Source organism: Oncorhynchus tshawytscha, unplaced genomic scaffold (assembly GCF_018296145.1).
Source record: "Oncorhynchus tshawytscha isolate Ot180627B unplaced genomic scaffold, Otsh_v2.0 Un_contig_673_pilon_pilon, whole genome shotgun sequence".
NCBI lineage: Eukaryota > Metazoa > Chordata > Actinopteri > Salmoniformes > Salmonidae > Oncorhynchus > Oncorhynchus tshawytscha.
Genome location: NW_024609787.1, coordinates 407,088 through 428,039, shown reverse-complemented (window position 1 = coordinate 428,039; position 20,952 = coordinate 407,088). Strand labels below are relative to the sequence as shown.

The window sequence follows — 20,952 nt, the reverse complement described above, 5'->3', positions numbered from 1 at the left end:
CCAATAAATGCGTCCACTTCCTCCGATGGCTTTTTTGATGCTACCATTTCATTGTCCGATGAACACATTTTCATCTACAACATCTATGTATATTCGTTCTACAAACAAACACCACGAGACATGTCATTCTAGAGATCGTTCGTTTATTCACAGGTGGAAAGCATTAAAAAAAAGGGCCAATCCCTGATTGGCTTAGAAAATGGAACGAACAAAGCAAACCAATCAGTAGCATTACAGATATGTGGCCTAGTAAACATATCAGATGATATGTAGATCTAAAAACATATACAGAATTTAAAAAGATACAGAATTAGATCAAGTATAAGGTCATATTCATTAGCCAATTAGCAAAATATCTCTGGTACTTGTAGCCTACTTCATAGGCCCTATTTCAATTAAAATCAAACAATAATCCCCCCCACATTTTTAATTCAACTTTAATTCCCAAAACCCGAATTTAATAATTTATAAACATTAGATTATCACATCAGATGCAAAAAATGTCTAAGATATAAAATAGGTGTTTGCAGTCAGTCAGACAACCAGACAGACCGGGTCATGTGTGTATGTTTTATTTATTTTAATGCATTGCTCGGTATGACTGCACTATTGGACCTAGAAACACTATCATTTTACAGCACATGCGATAACATCTGCAAATCTGTGTACGAGACCAATAAACTGGTGATTTGATGTGGGTAAAAATAGCCAGATACACGCGGTATCGGATACTGAACTACACTTGATTTTAGTTTAGGGCTCCATTCAATCCGTATCGCCTAAGGTCAGCGCTCTAGCGCACTTGAAATGTTAATTGGAGTTTCCGAATGTATGCAGCGTTTATCTTGAATGGAGTTTCCGAATGTATGCAGCGTTTATCTTGAATGGAGTTTCCGAATGTATGCAGCGTTTATCTTGAATGGAGTTTCCGAATGTATGCAGCGTTTATCTTGAATGGAGTTTCCGAGGGAACGTTGCCGTTTAATGTCTACTGCGCTCTAGCACTGACCTTCCGTGAAATAGATTGAATCAGAGCCCTACGTTTAGTTAAATTATTTTTTTGCTGATATTAATACTTTTTTTTTTTGCACAGATCAAATTCAGTGCTGAGTTAAAAACAAAACGTGCAGAGAATGTATAGTTAGTCTGCCTGATACAACAGAACCAATAGAATAGTCCCAGAAGTGCAAACTCCAAGTACAATCAAGCACTGTCAAATGTATTTAACATTATGTAGCCTATTTGACCCAGGTCTAATAAATGTGTGGGTGTCTCCTCAGAGGTAGAGTGTCCCGAGGACTATTTTAGGCCATCTGAAAACTTTGAATCAATCAATCTGATTAATTATTAATTGATTGATCGCCTCTTCAGAGATGCGTTGTGCTTAGCACTCTGTATGCCATGGAGAAGGTAGCTCCCATGCCAACCATCCAAGCTAGACCTCTGCTGGGCTGGGGCAGGGGGAGGATGTAGGCCACCGTGTGGAAGAGCCTGGAACCAACAAACACCCGGAAGTGGAGCAGAGCAGTGGAGAGGTCGGGCCCCGTCAGGGTATACAGCAGACCAATCACTATGAACGGGATGATGTTCTCCAGGTCGTTCTGGTGGCATCTGGGGAATGAGAGAGAGAGAGTTCAGATCATCTGGGGAATGAGAGAGAGAGAGAGTTCAGATTATCTGGGGAATGAGAGAGAGAGTTCAGATCATCTGGGGAATGAGAGAGAGAGAGTTCAGATCATCTTGGGAATGATAGAGAGAGAGAGTTCAGATTATCTGGGGAATGAAAGAGAGAGAGAGTTCAGATTATCTGGGGAATGAGAGAGAGAGAGTTCAGATTATCTGGGGAATGAGAGAGAGAGAGAGTTCAGATCATCTGGGAAATGAGAGAGAGAGTTCAGATCATCTGGGGAATGAGAGAGAGAGAGTTCAGATTATCTGGGGAATGAGAGAGAGAGTTCAGATCATCTGGGGAATGAAAGAGAGAGTTCAGATTATCTGGGGAATGAGAGAGAGAGAGAGTTCAGATTATCTGGGGAATGAGAGAGAGAGTTCAGATTATCTGGGGAATGAGAGAGAGAGAGTTCAGATTATCTGGGGAATGAGAGAGAGAGGGGTTCTAATATGGTGTCTCCTATTGTCCAGGAAGAGGTGGTCTTCACTGACATATCCTTTAAACAACATAAACTACTCACCATCTCTAATGGGTACAAAATTGAAAAACAATGTAACTGGGAATCAAAATGGCCCATACTCCAGTACTTCACAATGATGCATTCCCACCAAATGGTCCACATGTGGAATCCGTACCCATGGCGATATCACGGACAGTAACGGTTGAGAACATTCCAGGATTTGAAAGATAAATACACATTACCAGGTAAAACTCTATTTTCTTTCTTCTATATTTACAACTTAAGTTCAGCTATGCTGGCCCACGGCGTACCTACCGAACTATGTGTAACAGTATAACTTTAGACCGTCCCCTCGCCCATACCCGGGCGCGAACCAGGGACCCTCTGCACACATCAACAACTGACACCCTCAAAGCATCGTTACCCATCGCTCCACAAAAGCCGCGGCCCTTGCAGAGCAAGGGGAACCACTACTTCAAGGTCTCAGAGTGACGGCACCGATTGAAACGCTATTTAGAGTGCACCACCGCTAACTAAGCTAGCCGTTTCACATCCGTTACCTCAGCACCACCGCTAACTAAGCTAGCCGTTTCACATCCGTTACCTCAGCACCACCGCTAACTAAGCTAGCCATTTCACATCCGTTACCTCAGCACCACCGCTAACTAAGCTAGCCGTTTCACATCCGTTACCTCAGCACCACCGCTAACTAAGCTAGCCGTTTCACATCCGTTACCTCAGCACCACCGCTAACTAAGCTAGCCGTTTCACATCCGTTACCTCAGCACCACCGCTAACTAAGCTAGCCGTTTCACATCCGTTACCTCAGCACCACCGCTAACTAAGCTAGCCGTTTCACATCCGTTACCTCAGCACCACCGCTAACTAAGCTAGCCGTTTCACATCCGTTACCTCAGCACCACCGCTAACTAAGCTAGCCGTTTCACATCCGTTACCTCAGCACCACCGCTAACTAAGCTAGCCGTTTCACATCCGTTACCTCAGCACCACCGCTAACTAAGCTAGCCGTTTCACATCCGTTACCTCAGCACCACCGCTAACTAAGCTAGCCGTTTCACATCCGTTACCTCAGCACCACCGCTAACTAAGCTAGCCATCCGTTTCACATCCGTTACATCAGCACCACCGCTAACTAAGCTAGCCGTTTCACATCCGTTACATCAGCACCACCGCTAACTAAGCTAGCCGTTTCACATCCGTTACATCAGCACCACCGCTAACTAAGCTAGCCGTTTCACATCCGTTACATCAGAACCACCGCTAACTAAGCTAGCCGTTTCACATCCGTTACATCAGTACCACCGCTAACTAAGCTAGCCGTTTCACATCCGTTACATCAGTACCACCGCTAACTAACCTAGCCGTTTCACATCCGTTACATCAGCACCACCGCTAACTAAGCTAGCCGTTTCACATCCGTTACATCAGTGCCACCGCTAACTAAGCTAGCCGTTTCACATCCGTTACATCAGAACCACCGCTAACTAAGCTAGCCGTTTCACATCCGTTACCTCAGCACCACCGCTAACTAAGCTAGCCGTTTCACATCCGTTACCTCAGCACCACCGCTAACTAAGCTAGCCGTTTCACATCCGTTACCTCAGCACCACCGCTAACTAAGCTAGCCGTTTCACATCCGTTACCTCAGCACCACCGCTAACTAAACTAGCCGTTTCACATCCGTTACCTCAGCACCACCGCTAACTAAGCTAGCCGTTTCACATCCGTTACATCAGAACCACCGCTAACTAAGCTAGCCGTTTCACATCCGTTACCTCAGCACCACCGCTAACTAAGCTAGCCGTTTCACATCCGTTACATCAGTACCACCGCTAACTAAGCTAGCCGTTTCACATCCGTTACATCAGAACCACCGCTAACTAAGCTAGCCGTTTCACATCCGTTACCTCAGCACCACCGCTAACTAAGCTAGCCGTTTCACATCCGTTACATCAGCACCACCGCTAACTAAACTAGCCGTTTCACATCCGTTACATCAGAACCACCGCTAACTAAGCTAGCCGTTTCACATCCGTTACATCAGCACCACCGCTAACTAAGCTAGCCGTTTCACATCCGTTACATCAGCACCACCGCTAACTAAACTAGCCGTTTCACATCCGTTACCTCAGCACCACCGCTAACTAAACTAGCCGTTTCACATCCGTTACCTCAGCACCACCGCTAACTAGCTAGCCTTTCACATCCGTTACATATGCAATGATGGGATTTGTAAATACGTGATCTGGGCTCCGTTAAAGGACTGATCTCTGTTGAACAACTTTTGGAAATCTCATGTTCTAGCCATTAAAGACGTACGTTCCATAGATCTAACTGAATCTTGAACAAACCTTTTATATCTGAAACAGAATATGGAAGACATATTGACCTGGTGGACCAGTTCCTTCATATTTTGTGGGAGGACCCTTGATGAAATAGGCCCCAACTCCCAAATGTTCACTGTGTCCCCTTAAACCAGGTGGACCAGTTCCTTCATATGATGTGGGAGGACCCTTGATGAAATAGGCCCCAACTCCCACATGTTCACTGTGTCCCCTTAAACCAGGTGGACCAGTTCCTTCATATGATGTGGGAGGACCCTTGATGAAATAGGCCCCAACTCCCAAATGTTCACTGTGTCCCCTTAAACCAGGTGGACCAGTTCCTTCATATGATGTGGGAGGACCCTTGATGAAATAGGCCCCAACTCCCAAATGTTCACTGTGTCCCCTTAAACCAGGTGGACCAGTTCTTTCATATGATGTGGGAGGACCCTTGATGAAATAGGCCCCAACTCCCAAATGTTCACTGTGTCCCCTTAAACCAGGTGGACCAGTTCCTTCATATGATGTGGGAGGACCCTTGATGAAATAGGCCCCAACTCCCAAATGTTCACTGTGTCCCCTTAAACCAGGTGGACCAGTTCCTTCATATGATGTGGGAGGACCCTTGATGAAATAGGCCCCAACTCCCAAATGTTCACTGTGTCCCCTTAAACCAGGTGGACCAGTTCCTTCATATGATGTGGGAGGACCCTTGATGAAATAGGCCCCAACTCCCAAATGTTCACTGTGTCCCCTTAAACCAGGTGGACCAGTTCCTTCATATGATGTGGGAGGACCCTTGATGAAATAGGCCCCAACTCCCAAATGTTCACTGTGTCCCCTTAAACCAGGTGGACCAGTTCCTTCATATGATGTGGGAGGACCCTTGATGAAATAGGCCCCAACTCCCAAATGTTCACTGTGTCCCCTTAAACCAAGTGGACCAGTTCCTTCATATGATGTGGGAGGACCCTTGATGAAATAGGCCCCAACTCCCAAATGTTCACTGTGTCCCCTTAAACCAGGTGGACCAGTTCCTTCATATGATGTGGGAGGACCCTTGCAGTTAATCACTTCCAGGGAAAAGGCCTCACCCCCCCCCCCCAGATCTGAGATACTGGACAGTTTTATCTCCATCTCTTCATTCAAAGACTCAATCATAGACACTCATACTGACAGTTGTGGCTGCTTCGTGTGATGTATTGTTGTCTCTACCTTCTTGACCTTTGTGCTGTTGTCTGTGGCCAATAATGTTTGTACCTTGTTTTGTGCTGCTACCATGTTCTATTGCTACCATGTTGTTGTCATGTTGTGTTGCTACCATGTTGTTGTCATGTTGTGTTGCTACCATGTTGTTGTCATGTTGTGCTGCTACCATGTTGTTGTCATGTTGTGCTGCTACCATGTTGTTGTCATGTTGTGCTGCTACCATGTTGTTGTCATGTTGTGTTGCTACCATGTTGTTGTCATGTTGTGTCTGCTACCATGTTGTTGTCATGTTGTGCTGCTACCATGTTGTTGTCATGTTGTGTTGCTACCATGTTGTTGTCATGTTGTGTTGCTACCATGTTGTTGTCATGTTGTGTTGCTACCATGTTGTTGTCATGTTGTGTTGCTACCATGTTGTTGTCATGTTGTGCTGCTACCATGTTGTTGTCATGTTGTGCTGCTACCATGTTGTTGTCATGTTGTGTTGCTACCATGTTGTTGTCATGTTGTGTTGCTACCATGTTGTTGTCATGTTGTGTTGCTACCATGTTGTTGTCATGTTGTGTTGCTACCATGTTGTTGTCATGTTGTGTTGCTACCATGTTGTTGTCATGTTGTGTTGCTACCATGTTGTTGTCATGTTGTGTTGCTACCATGTTGTTGTCATGTTGTGCTGCTACCATGTTGTTGTCATGTTGTGCTGCTACCATGTTGTTGTCATGTTGTGCTGCTACCATATTGCTGTCATGTTGTGTTGCTACCATATTGCTGTCATGTTGTGCTGCTACCATGCTGTGTTGTTATGTGTTGCTACCATGCTGTGTTGTCATGTGTTGCTACCATGCTGTGTTGTCATGTGTTGCTGCTATGCTGTGTTGGTATGTGTTGCTGCCATGCTGTGTTGTCATGTGTTGCTGCCATGCTGTGTTGTCATGTGTTGCTGCCATGCTGTGTTGTCATGTGTTGCTACCATGCTGTGTTGTCATGTGTTGCTACCATGCTGTGTTGCTGCCATGCTGTGTTGTCATGTGTTGCTACCATGCTGTGTTGTCATGTGTTGCTGCTATGCTGTGTTGGTATGTGTTGCTGCCATGCTGTGTTGTCATGTGTTGCTACCATGCTGTGTTGTCATGTGTTGCTGCTATGCTGTGTTGGTATGTGTTGCTGCTATGCTGTGTTGGTATGTGTTGCTACCATGCTGTGTTGCTGCCATGCTGTCTTGGTATGTGTTGCTGCCATGCTGTGTTGTCATGTGTTGCTGCTACCATGCTGACATGTTGTGCTGCTACCATGCTGTGTTGTTGTCTTAGGTCTCTCTCTATGTAGTGTTGTGTTGTCTCTCTTGTCGTGATGTGTGTTTTGTCCTATATTTATATATATATTTTTAATCCCAGCCCCCGTCCCCGCAGGAGGCCTTTTGGTAGGCCGTCATTGTAAATAATAATTTGTTTGTTCTATAAGTCTAGTGGGGGCTCCATAAGTTTAATGGGGGCTCTATAAATCTAGGGGGCCTCTATAAGTCTAGGGGGCTCTATAAATCTAGGGGGCTCTATAAGTCTAGGGGGCTCTATAAGTCTAGGGTGGCCTCTATAAGTCTAGGGGGCTCTATAAATCTAGGGGCCTCTATAAGTCTAGGGGGCTCTATAAGTCTAGTGGGGCCTCTATAAGTCTAGGGGGACTCTATAAGTCTAGGGGGCCTCTATAAGTCTAGGGGACCTCTATAATTCTAGGGGGCGCTATCAGTCTAGGGGGCCTCTATAAGTCTAGGGGGCCCTCTATCAGTCTAGGGGGCCTCTATAAGTCTAGGGGCTCTATATTGTCGAGGGGGCTCTATAAGTCTAGGGGGGCTCTATAAGTCTAGGGGGCTCTATAAGTCTAGGGGGGCTCTATAAGTCTAGGGGGCCTCTATAAGGGTGGTCCTACCTTCTCACACGTTCCACATCCGGGTCAACTCTCAGCATCCTCTTCTTGTCCTCTGGAGTCTTAGCCATCCCTGTGTCTTCCATGTTGGCAAAACACTGTGGAGGCAGAGACACTTTTACACCATAGAGTTCATTTACAGGCTATATAACACTGTGGAGGGAGATGACCACATTCCCATACCTTTCTCGTAAAGCGGAAGTATGCAGTCATAGGAGACATCAGCATCATCTTGAGGACGACGATAGTGGCGTAGGTAGAGAAGGCCAGGACCACCTCGCTGTCTATTATATGAGTTAGCTCTGCCATGGCTGTTCGGTTCGAGTCTCGCTGGAAAACAGAGCAGAACAACATAAACTTAAACTCTAGGTTCGTGTACCTTTCTCGTGAAGCGGAAGTATGCAGTCATAGGAGACATCAGCATCATCTTGAGGACGACGATAGTGGCGTAGGTAGAGAAGGCCAGGAACACCTCGCTGTCTATCAACGATGGCGTTTCCTTTATCTTGGTGTCACTCTGCTACGACCAACGAGAGACACTGTAAACAGCATTGGGACTTTTTGCTCTTCATAAAGACAGCCTGAACGGTGCGTACCAATATTTACAGAAGTCATCGTGCATACTGAACATGCATTAAATTCCAATGAAACCACCAACACGCTGGGTCCAGACAGACAACACCGTCTGATTCACAGACTGACACACAGCAATGAATAGGATAGTATCTGTAGTCTGACTGGTGTAGAGGCTAGTATCTATAAACACAGCTGTTAGGGGATCTGTAGTCTGACTGGTGTAGAGGCTAGTATCTATAAACACAGCTGTTAGGGGATCTGTAGTCTGACTGGTGTAGAGGCTAGCATCTATAAACACAGCTGTTAGGGGATCTGTAGTCTGACTGGTGTAGAGGCTAGTATCTATAAACACAGCTGGTGTTATGGGATCTGTAGTCTGGTGTAGAGGCTAGCATCTATAAACACAGCTGGTGTTATGGGATCTGTAGTCTGGTGTAGAGGCTAGCATCTATAAACACAGCTGGTGTTATGGGATCTGTAGTCTGACTGGTGTAGAGGCTAGCATCTATAAACACAGCTGCTGTTATGGGATCTGTAGTCTGGTGTAGAGGCTAGCATCTATAAACACAGCTGGTGTTATGGGATCTGTAGTCTGGTGTAGAGGCTAGCATCTATAAACACAGCTGGTGTTATGGGATCTGTAGTCTGGTGTAGAGGCTAGTATCTATAAACACAGCTGCTGTTATGGGATCTGCAGTCTGGTGTAGAGGCTAGCATCTATAAACACAGCTGGTGTTATGGGATCTGTAGTCTGGTGTAGAGGCTAGCATCTATAAACACAGCTGCTGTTATGGGGTCTGTAGTCTGACTGGTGTAGAGGCTAGTATCTATAAACACAGCTGCTGTTATGGGATCTGTAGTCTGGTGTAGAGGCTAGCATCTATAAACACAGCTGGTGTTATGGGATCTGTAGTCTGGTGTAGAGGCTAGCATCTATAAACACAGCTGGTGTTATGGGATCTGTAGTCTGGTGTAGAGGCTAGCATCTATAAACACAGCTGGTGTTATGGGATCTGTAGTCTGGTGTAGAGGCTAGCATCTATAAACACAGCTGCTGTTATGTTCTGTAGTCTGGTGTAGAGGCTAGCATCTATAAACACAGCTGGTTAGTTGACTCTATAAACACAGCTGGTGTTAGTCTGGTGTAACTTCTAAACTGGTTAAAATGTAGCAATCATGTAGACTCAAGCTAAAAATAATGAACCGATTATACTGTTAATTACGATATTTTCTCCCAGAGTTAAGAATAGTAACAACAAATATTGTGGTTAAACTCAAATATACTAATTGATATTGAAAAAAAACAAAAACATTATTTTTCAATTTAAAAAAATCAAAAACGTATAATCTTTGTAAATTATATCACAAATAGGACTGGTGGAGTTGTGTCACACATGCAGCTAACAAAGACAAATGGAAACGTCTGCTCTACCCAAAATTACAACCAACTAATTGCAGCATTACCACCAACAACAGAAGAGGCAAGTAGAACGAGGAAATAAGTAAGGAACTTGTCTGTCGGCATTAAAGACCAAAAATGGTTAGAGAAAATTGCGATAAATAAAAATATATACCATTTTCATTTAAGGACCAAAACATTGACAGCTGTGCCATATAAACGGCAAATAGTTGGGAAGAGATTTTAGATTTACCGATTCCAAGGCACATGGTTTATGAATTGACACGCAACACGACACCGGATACAACACTTAGAGCTTCTCAATTTAAATGATTATACAACATTCTTAGAATCAATAGAATGTTATATATATATATATATGGGGGATACAACACTTAGAGCTTCTCAATTTAAATGATTATACAACATTCTTAGAATCAATAGAATGTTATATATATATATATATATATATGGGGGATACAACACTTAGAACCAATAGAATGTTATATATATATATAAGGGGGATACAACACTTAGAGCTTCTCTATTTAAATGATTATACGACATTCTTAGAACCAATAGAATGTTATATATATATATATATGGGGGATACAACCTTACAACTGTTCAATTTACATGATTATAGGACATTCTTAGAATCAATAGAATGTTATATATATATATATATATATATATGGGGGATACAACCTTACAACTGTTCAATTTACATGATTATACAACATTCTTAGAATCAATAGAATGTTATATATATATATATATATGGGGGATACAACACTTAGCCTCTCAATTTAAATGATTATACGACATTCTTAGAATCAATAGAATGTTATATATATATATATATATATGGGGGATACAACACTTAGAACCTCTCAATTTAAATGATTATACGACATTCTTAGAATCAATAGAATGTTATATATATATATATATATATATAGGGGATACAACCTTACAACTGTTCAATTTACATGATTATAGGACATTCTTAGAATCAATAGAATGTTATATATATATATATATATATATATATATGGGGGATACAACCTTACAACTGTTCAATTTACATGATTATACAACATTCTTAGAATCAATAGAATGTTATATATATATATATATATGGGGGATACAACACTTAGAACCTCTCAATTTAAATGATTATACGACATTCTTAGAATCAATAGAATGTTATATATATATATATATATATATATGGGGGATACAACACTTAGAATCAATAGAATGTTATATATATATATATATATATGGGGGATACAACCTTACAACTGTTCAATTTACATGATTATAGGACATTCTTAGAATCAATAGAATGTTATATATATATATATATATATATATATATATATATATATATATATATATATATATATATATATATATATATGGGGATACAACCTTACAACTGTTCAATTTACATGATTATACAACATTCTTAGAATCAATAGAATGTTATATATATATATATATATATGGGGGATACAACACTTAGAATCAATAGAATGTTATATATATATATATATATATGGGGGATACAACCTTACAACTGTTCAATTTACATGATTATAGGACATTCTTAGAATCAATAGAATGTTATATATATATATATATATATATATATATATATATGGGGGGGGATACAACCTTACAACTGTTCAATTTACATGATTATACAACATTCTTAGAATCAATAGAATGTTATATATATATATATATATGGGGGATACAACACTTAGAACCTCTCAATTTAAATGATTATACGACATTCTTAGAATCAATAGAATGTTATATATATATATATATATATATGGGGGATACAACCTTACAACTGTTCAATTTAAACGATTATACGACATTCTTAGAACCAATAGAATGTTATATATATATATATGGGGGATACAACCTTACAACTTCTCTATTTAAATGATTATACGACATTCTTAGAATCAATAGAATGTTATATATATATATATGGGGGATACAACCTTACAACTTCTCTATTTAAATGATTATACGACATTCTTAGAACCAATAGAATGTTATATATATATATATGGGGGATACAACCTTACAACTTCTCTATTTAAATGATTATACGACATTCTTAGAACCAATAGAATGTTATATATATATATATGGGGGATACAACCTTACAACTTCTCTATTTAAATGATTATACGACATTCTTAGAATCAATAGAATGTTATATATATATATATATATGGGGGATACAACACTTAGAATCAATAGAATGTTATATATATATATATATATGGGGGGGGATACAACCTTACAACTTCTCTATTTAAATGATTATACGACATTCTTAGAATCAATAGAATGTTATATATATATATATATATATATGGGGGATACAACACTTAGAATCAATAGAATGTTATATATATATATATATATATAGGTCATGGGGGGTACAACCTTACAACTGTTCAATTTACATGATTATAGGACATTCTTAGAATCAATAGAATGTTATATATATATATATATATGGGGGATACAACACTTAGAATCAATAGAATGTTATATATATATATATATATATATATATTTGGGATACAACCTTACAACTTCTCTATTTAAATGATTATACGACATTCTTAGAATCAATAGAATGTTATATATATATATATATATATATATGGGGGATACAACACTTAGAATCAATAGAATGTTATATATATATATATATTGGGGGATACAACATTAGAACTGTCTCTATTTAATGATTATACAACATTCTTAGAATCAATAGAATGTTATATATATATATATCATTAGGTCATATATATTGGTATTGTATATATATAGTCATTATCATATATATATATATATATATATGGGGGATACAACCTTACAACTTCTCAATTTAAATGATTATACGACATTCTTAGAATCAATAGAATGTTATATATATATATATATGGGGGATACAACCTTCCCAGCTCTGCAGATTCCGCTGTGAGGAGGCAGAGAGTCACATCCTGGCCATAGAGGTTGTTATTCTCTGTTTTGGTTCGGCCAGGGTGTGACTAGGGTGGGCATTCTATGTTCATTTTCTATGTTTTGGATTTCTGTGTTGTTTTGGCCGGGTGTGGTTCTCAATCAGAGGCAGCTGTCTATCGTTGTCTCTGATTGAGAACCATACTTAGGTAGCCCTTTTCCCACCTGTGTGGTGTGGGTAGTTATTTTTCTGTTTAGTGTTCAGCTTTACTGTTTATAAATAACATGAACACATACCACGCTGCGCCTTGGTCCTCCACCAACGGCCGTTACACAGAGTCATTAGATCATGTGTTTTGGTATTGTCCAGACAGAGTCATTAGGTCATGTGTTTTGGTATTGTCCACACACAGAGTCATTAGGTCATTTGTTTTGGTATTGTCCAGATGTGGCTCGTTGTTTGGTCACAGGTCCAGGAATGGCTGAAGAATTGCAACATTTACCTGGAGATAACTCTGCAGATAACACTACTGGGTGATCTGAAAAGTCCTAGTCAATCAATCAATCAATAATATAATTATTATTTTTAGCAAAAAATGTTTATCTTTAATTTACAATCTGGATGGTGTTTAGAGATAGATGGGAGGGGTTGAATGGAGCTGAAGGGTGGGACTGGATGGTGTTAAGAGATAGATGGGAGGGGTTGAATGGAGCTGAAGGTTGGGACTGGATGGTGTTTAGAGATAGATGGGAGGGGTTGAATGGAGCTGAAGGTTGGGACTGGATGGTGTTAAGAGATAGATGGGAGGGGTTGAATGGAGCTGAAGGTTGGGACTGGATGGTGTTAAGAGATAGATGGGAGGGGTTGAATGGAGCTGAAGGTTGGTACTGGATGGTGTTGAGAGATAGATGGGAGGGGTTGAATGGAGCTGAAGGTTGGAACTGGATGGTGTTTAGAGATAGATGGGAGGGGTTGAATGGAGCTGAAGGTTGGTACTGGATGGTGTTGAGAGATAGATGGGAGGGGTTGAATGGAGCTGAAGGTTGGAACTGGATGGTGTTTAGAGATAGATGGGAGGGGTTGTATGGAGCTGAAGGTTGGGACTGGATGGTGTTAAGAGATAGATGGGAGGGGTTGAATGGAGCTGAAGGTTGGTACTGGATGGTGTTAAGAGATAGATGGGAGGGGTTGAATGGAGCTGAAGGTTGGGACTGGATGGTGTTAAGAGATAGATGGGAGGGGTTGAATGGAGCTGAAGGTTGGGACTGGATGGTGTTGAGAGATAGATGGGAGGGGTTGAATGGAGCTGAAGGTTGGAACTGGATGGTGTTAAGAGATAGATGGGAGGGGCTGAATGGAGCTGAAGGGAGGGACTAATAACAAGATAACCAACGTAAAACATACTGTGTCTGTAAAATGTATAAAGGTTCAGAACTGTTGTGAAATAGCACAGTTACAAATATACATGGCAAATAGAAACTGGACCGACATCAGAAATAGAGGAAGGCCAGGATTAAAAACAGTCCAAATAGAACTATTTTACAATAGATTGTGCCCGTAAATGTATATAGTTAAAGCCTAAGTGTTGTTGTTCGCTAGTTTACTCCAATCAGGGGAGGGGTCGTAGGGTTTGCAGGAAATAATAAAAGAAAATACATTTTAAAAAGATGTGTGTATATATATATATATATATATATACATATTTACCAAATAAATATACCAGGGATTGGAAGTGATGCAGACAATTGCATTATCTATTTGCAATATTAAAGCTGATCTACCCTCTAAATATATATATATACGTTTTAAAAAAGCAAAGTAGTCTATTGTTAAGTCCTTTAAAATCCATTCAATGCACTATCAATATGCACCGCACCGCTATGCAGGTTTTGCCTGTCAGTGTCAACAGAAACATTGTAATTAAAATTAAAATAAACAATCTGTTTGAATGATAAACTACTGCAAGTTCCCGTATGTTACTGTGTTCAGTTTCACCGCTCTTATCACTATCATAGCAGCGCAGCAGTTGGTTTTATCGTTCAAATGTAACCGGCACATATGGCGTCAGATAAGTAGCCTAACATGAAGCCAAAGTTCAACAAAATAATGGCGCGAGGAGTTAGGGATTAAACAAAAACACTTTGTTTTACTGATGTTACGCTAATGTCTGTTACTGGCGCGCAACTCGTCCTGCACCGGCTGTAGATTAAACACACAGAAAAACCCCGTGGATGAACTTTAATGAGTGCGTAAATATATTCCTACCAGTCTGGATTGTAAATCCCTCTTTCTGTAAATCAGGAGTATATTTCACAGACCAGAGATCGTTTGACACTGCAAAAGAAGGCGTTGTTGAATTCTGGGACACTTGGACCGAGGCCACATGTGGTGTTGCGAAATTGAGGACAGGTTGAACAGACACACATTCCACTACCAACGGTAAACATTGTTATTGTTAGGCAGAAATGTGTATGGTATATACATACCCTTACGAAAAAATATTGTAGACAGAGTGCAGTACAACTGCAGTACACTATAGTATAACTGTAGTTAGAGTTCAGTACAACTGCAGTACACTGTAGTATAACTGTAGTTAGAGTGCAGTACAACTGCAGTACACTGTAGTATAACTGTAGTACACGGTAGTATAACTGTAGTACACGGTAGTATAACTGTAGTATAACTGTAGTTATAGTGCAGTACAACTGTAGTACACTGTAGTATAACTGTAGTATAACTGTAGTACACGGTAGTATAACTGTAGTACACGGTAGTATAACTGTAATACACGGTAGTATAACTGTAGTACACGGTAGTATAACTGTAGTACACGGTAGTATAACTGTAGTACACGGTAGTATAACTGTAGTACACTGTAGTATAACTGTAGTACACGGTAGTATAACTGTAGTACACGGTAGTATAACTGTAGTACACTGTAGTATAACTGTAGTACACGGTAGTATAACTGTAGTACACGGTAGTATAACTGTACTACACTGTAGTATAACTGTAGTACATGGTAGTATAACTGTAGTACACGGTAGTATAACTGTAGTACACGGTAGTATAACTGTAGTACACTGTAGTTAGTTAGAGTGCAGTATAATTGCAATATACTGCAAATACTGCATCCAAAAGAACACGTTTTTGCAGTAATTGTCCAGTATAACTGCAGTTCGGGGGCAGTATAACTGCAGTTCGGGGGCAGTATAACTGCAGTTCGGGGGCAGTATAACTGCAGTTCGGGGGCAGTATAACTGCAGTTCGGTATACTGCAGTTCGGGGGCAGTATAACTGCAGTTCGGGGGCAGTATAACTGCAGTTCAACTACAGTACAGTTATTCTGTAATTACCGAGTCCAAAGTACCACAGTCGACTGCAGTTTTGATTGTGTGTGTCTGTCTGCATGGCTCTCTCTCTCTGTGTGTGTGTGTGTGTGTGTGTGTGTGTGTGTCTGTGTGTGTGTGTGTGTGTGTGTGTGGCTGCATGCCTCTGTATGCCTGCATGCCTCTGTCTCTGTGTCTGTGTGTGCGTGTGTCTGTGTCTATGTGTGTGCGTGTGTGTGTTTGTCTGCCTGCATGCCTCTGTGTCTGTGTCTGTGTGTGTGTGTCTGTGTGTGTGTGTGTACCCTATCACCTGCAAGTAGACCAAAGGTGTTATCTATCTTCACTCCCTGACCCCTTATTGAAGACAGACAGGTTCCAAAGAGCACCCAGTCAGTTTACGCTGACTCACCCTGACTGTTTCCATGAAAACAAGCCATAGCAAAGCTGATCTGAGCTGCGCTGGTATGTCTGATCTCATCTCCAAGACCTCTCAATTCCAGTTCTGCTCGGCTAGCTTCGGGTTCAGCGTCCGGGGTTTTGGTCGTGCCGTGATTCCAGAAGCCTAATGAACAGCTATTAATAGCTTGATGATTCATTAAGACGTAAATTATGTAAACTGGATGTGTAACGGATCACGTTTGACAAATAGATGATAAAGACGTATTTAAACCAGATATACGATTTGAAGTTTTCAGGACTTTGAGACGTGGAACGTCGTCAACTACTTTAATTGTTTCAGAGACTACATTTCCTGTGTGTGTGTGTGTGTGTGTGTGTGTCTGCATTCCTGTGTTTGTGTGTGTGTCTGCATGCCTGTGTGTGTTTGTGTGTGTGTCTGCATGTGTGTGTGTGTGTGTGTGTGTGTGTGTGTGTGTGTGTGTGTGTGTGTGTGTGTGTGTGTGTGTGTGTGTGTGTGTGTGTGTGTGTGTGTGTGCATTCCTGTGTTTGTGTGTGTGCATGCCTGTGTGTGTGTGTGTGTGTGTGTGATGAAGTAGGGCCACACAGCTGCTCATTATGCTAACAGCTCCAGGGCTGTGTCTCCACCAATCACACTGGATCCTACAGCACCGACTGCACCCTCAAAAAACACAGAAGAAGAAGAACCCTATTAGTGCTCCCTATGTTGAACTGTTGTATATAGGGAGTTGTTTACAGGTGATGAGTTGTTGATGCAACCAAACCAGGTGTGTTCTCTGTGATGAGTTGATGATGCAACCAAACCAGGTGTGTTCTCTGTGATGAGTTGATGATGCTACCAAACCAGGTGTGTTCTCTGTGATGAGTTGATGATGCTACCAAACCAGGTGTGTTCTCTGTGATGAGTTGATGATGCTACCAAACCAGGTGTGTTCTCTGTGATGAGTTGATGATGCAACCAAACCAGGTGTGTTCTCTGTGATGAGTTGATGATGCAAAAAAACCAGGTGTGTTCTCTGTGATGAGTTGATGATGCAACCAAACCAGGTGTGTTCTCTGTGATGAGTTGATGATGCTACCAATCCAGGTGTGTTCTCTGTGATGAGTTGATGATGCAACCAAACCAGGTGTGTTCTCTGTGATGAGTTGATGATGCTACCAAACCAGGTGTGTTCTCTGTGATGAGTTGATGATGCAACCAAACCAGGTGTGTTCTCTGTGATGAGTTGATGATGCAACCAAACCAGGTGTGTTCTCTGTGATGAGTTGATGATGCAACCAATCCAGGTGTGTTCTCTGTGATTTGTTGATGCAACCAAACCAGGTGTGTTCTCTGTGTGCTTTTTTGAGTTCAGAGCTAAAAAAAAATCAAAATAAATGTCCATGTCCCAAATACCCATTGTTTACATCCAAAATAGTATGCTGTTTTAATAGTATGCAAAGTTTCAGAAATCGAGTATACTTTAAAAAGCGTGATGTCATACCGCTTTCAGGTTTGACAACAGCTGATCAGTTAGATATGGGGACGGGCTACTGAAATCAATGGCGGTCGTCGTCGGCGGTCTACTAGCTGCCACCAATCCCTTTTTCCCCTTTTCGTTTTGTTTAGTCTAATTGGTTACACCTGTTCCTTGTTGGGGTTTTTGGGTTGGGGTTATTTAAGTTCGATTTGCCCGCCTGTGTTCGTGCGGGCTTGTTTGCTGTTTTGTCAAGGAGTGTCCCTGTTTTTTTTTGTTGGGATTGCCGCTGTACAGCGTATGTACCAGTTAGTACATTGTTGGAGTTGTTTTACGCCTGTGTTTCGGCGTCACCCGTTTGTGCGCTGTTACTGTACGGAGAATAATGCGTTTCTCGAAACCTCTGCTCTCTGCGCCTGACTCCACAACCATCACTCTTCCAGCGTTACAACCAGCTACACACAGACTACATTACAGTTTGTAAATTATGTCTGAGTGTTGGAGTGTGCACCTTTCTGTCCGTAATTTAAAAATAATACTGTGTTATTCATGTCATGTTAACTATTGATCTGAACATATGGACTGTTTAACTTCTGTAGGATAAGCTACCTATTGAACATCCTTATTTATGGATCAAACCTTAGCAGTCAGTCTGATCTCGTTCCCAAGGATCAGTGGTTTAGTTTATTACGTTGCCAGCGGTTCCTAATTTGCGATGCATCGACTCGTTTTTCTGTCCAATAGCCTTTTGATTTGAACACTAGGCTACCTGATTTCATTTATATGTTGAAGTCAGAAGTAAACATACACTTAGGTTGGAGTCATTAAAACTCGTTTTTCAACCACTCCACACATTTATTGTTAACAAACTATAGTTTGGGCAAGTCGGTTAGGACATCTACTTTGTGCATGACACAAGTCCATTTTTTCAACAATTGTTTACAGACAGATTATTTCACTTATCATTCACTGTATCACAATTCCAGTGGGTCAGACGTTTACATACACTAAGTTGACTGTGCCTTTAAACAGGCTGGAAAATTCCAGGAAATTATGTCATGGCTTTAGAAGCTTCTGATTCTGACCTTCTAATTGACATATTTTGAGTCAATTGGAGGTATACCTGTGGATGTATTTCAAGGCTTACCTTCAAACTCAGTGCCTCTTTGCTTGACATCATGTGGAAATCAAAAGAAATCAGCGACGACATCTGAATTTTTTTTTAGACCTCCACAAGTCTGGTTCATCCTTGGGAGCAATTTCCAAACGCCTGAATGTACCACGTTCATCTGTACAAACAATAGTACGCAAGTATAAACACCATGGGGCCACGCAGCCGTCATACTGCTCAGGAAGGAGACGCGTTCTGTCTCCTAGAGATGAACGTACTTTGGTGCGAAAAGTGCAAATCAATCCCAGAACAACAGCAAAGGACCTTGTGAAGATGCTGGAGGAAACAGGTACAAAAGTATCTATATCCACAGTAAAACGAGTCCTATATCGACATAACCTGAAAGGCCGCTCAGCAAGGAAGAAGCCACTGCTCCAAAACCGCCATAAAAAAGCCAGACTACGGTTTGCAACAGCACATGGGGACAAATATTGTACTTTTTGTCCTCTGGTCTGATGAAACAAAAATAGAACTGTTTGGCCATAATGACCATCGTTATGTTTGGAGGAAAAAGGGGGATGTTTGCAAGCCGAAGAACACCATCCCAACCGTAAAGCACGGGGGTGGCAGCATCATTTTGTGGGGGTGCTTTGCTGCAGGAGGGACTGGTGCACTTCACAAAATAGATGACATCATGAGGCAGGAAAATTATGTGTATATATTGAAGTAACATCTAAAGACATCAGTCAGGAAGTTAAAGCTTGGTTGCAAATGGGTCTTCCAAATGGACAATGACCCCAAGCATACTTCCAAAGTGGCAAAATGGCTTAAGGACAACAACGTCAAGGTATTGGAGTGGCCATCACAAAGCCCTGACCCCAATCCGATAGAACATTTGTGGGCAGAACTGAAAAAGCGTGTGCGAGCAAGGAGGCCTACAAACCTGACTCGGTTACACCAGCTCTGTCAAGAGGATTGGACCAAAATTAACGCAACATATTGTGGGAAGCTTGTGGAATGCTGCCTGAAATGTTTGACCCAAGTTAAACTATTCAAAGGCAATGCTACCAAATACTAATTGAGTATGTTAACTTCTGACCCACTGGGAATGTGATGAAAGAAATAAAAGCCGAAATAAATCATTCTCTCTACTATTATTCTGAAATTTCACATTCTTAAAATAAAGTGGTGACCCAAGACAGGGAAATTTTACTAAGATTAAAATATAGGAATTGTGGAAAAACTGAGTTTAAATGTATTTGGCTAAGGTGCATGTAAACTTCAGACTTCAACTGTACGTTACAGTACTTTGGTTTCATTAATAAATATGTTGATTTGGAACCAAATGATCAGTTTCTGTCTTCAGTCCTTTTTAAAATAGGATAGATGGGCTGTAGGCTGTGGTATAGGTTGAATAGGCCTATAATTCCATTAGGTTGAATGTGATACTCTATAGACCTCCTCAGGCTGGTTATAGACAGTGTCACATTCAACCTAATGGGGTTATAGGCCTATTCAGGCTGTTTATAGACCTCCTCAGGCTGGTTATAGACAAACAGCCTGAATAGGCCTATAACCCCATTAGGTTGAATGTGACACTCTGTCTATAACCCGCCTGAATAGGCCTATAACTCCATTAGGTTGAATGTGATAGTCTGTCTATAACCAGCCTGAGGAGGTCTATAACCAGCCTGAGGAGGTCTATAACCAGCCTGATGAGTTCTATAACTCCATTAGGTTGAATGTGACAGTCGGTCTATAACCAGCCTGAGTAGGTCTATAACTCCATTAGGTTGAATGTGATAGTCTGTCTATAACCAGCCTAAGGAGGTCTATAACCAGCCTGAGGAGGTCTATAACCAGCCTGAGGAGGTCTATAACCAGCCTGAGGAGGTCTATAACCAGCCTGATGAGTTCTATAACTCCATTAGGTTGAATGTGACAGTCGGTCTATAACCAGCCTGAGTAGGTCTATAACTCCATTAGGTTGAATGTGATAGTCTGTCTATAACCAGCCTGAGGAGGTCTATAACCAGCCTGAGGAGGTCTATAA

General features: G+C 41.2%; 1 protein-coding gene across 1 annotated transcript; it reads right to left on the bottom strand.

The window, feature by feature from the left end:
- Window positions 1-126: 126 nt before the first annotated feature.
- Window positions 127-15,003, bottom strand: LOC112241127 (microsomal glutathione S-transferase 1-like). The gene is made up of 4 exons (XM_042318107.1): window positions 14,851-15,003; window positions 7,790-7,936; window positions 7,610-7,704; window positions 127-1,611 (listed from the first exon to the last, which is right to left on the bottom strand). Exons 2-4 carry the CDS (start codon window positions 7,913-7,915, stop codon window positions 1,368-1,370), a joined length of 465 nt encoding a protein of 154 aa, XP_042174041.1. The 5' UTR covers window positions 7,916-7,936; window positions 14,851-15,003; the 3' UTR covers window positions 127-1,367.
- Window positions 15,004-20,952: the final 5,949 nt, after the last annotated feature.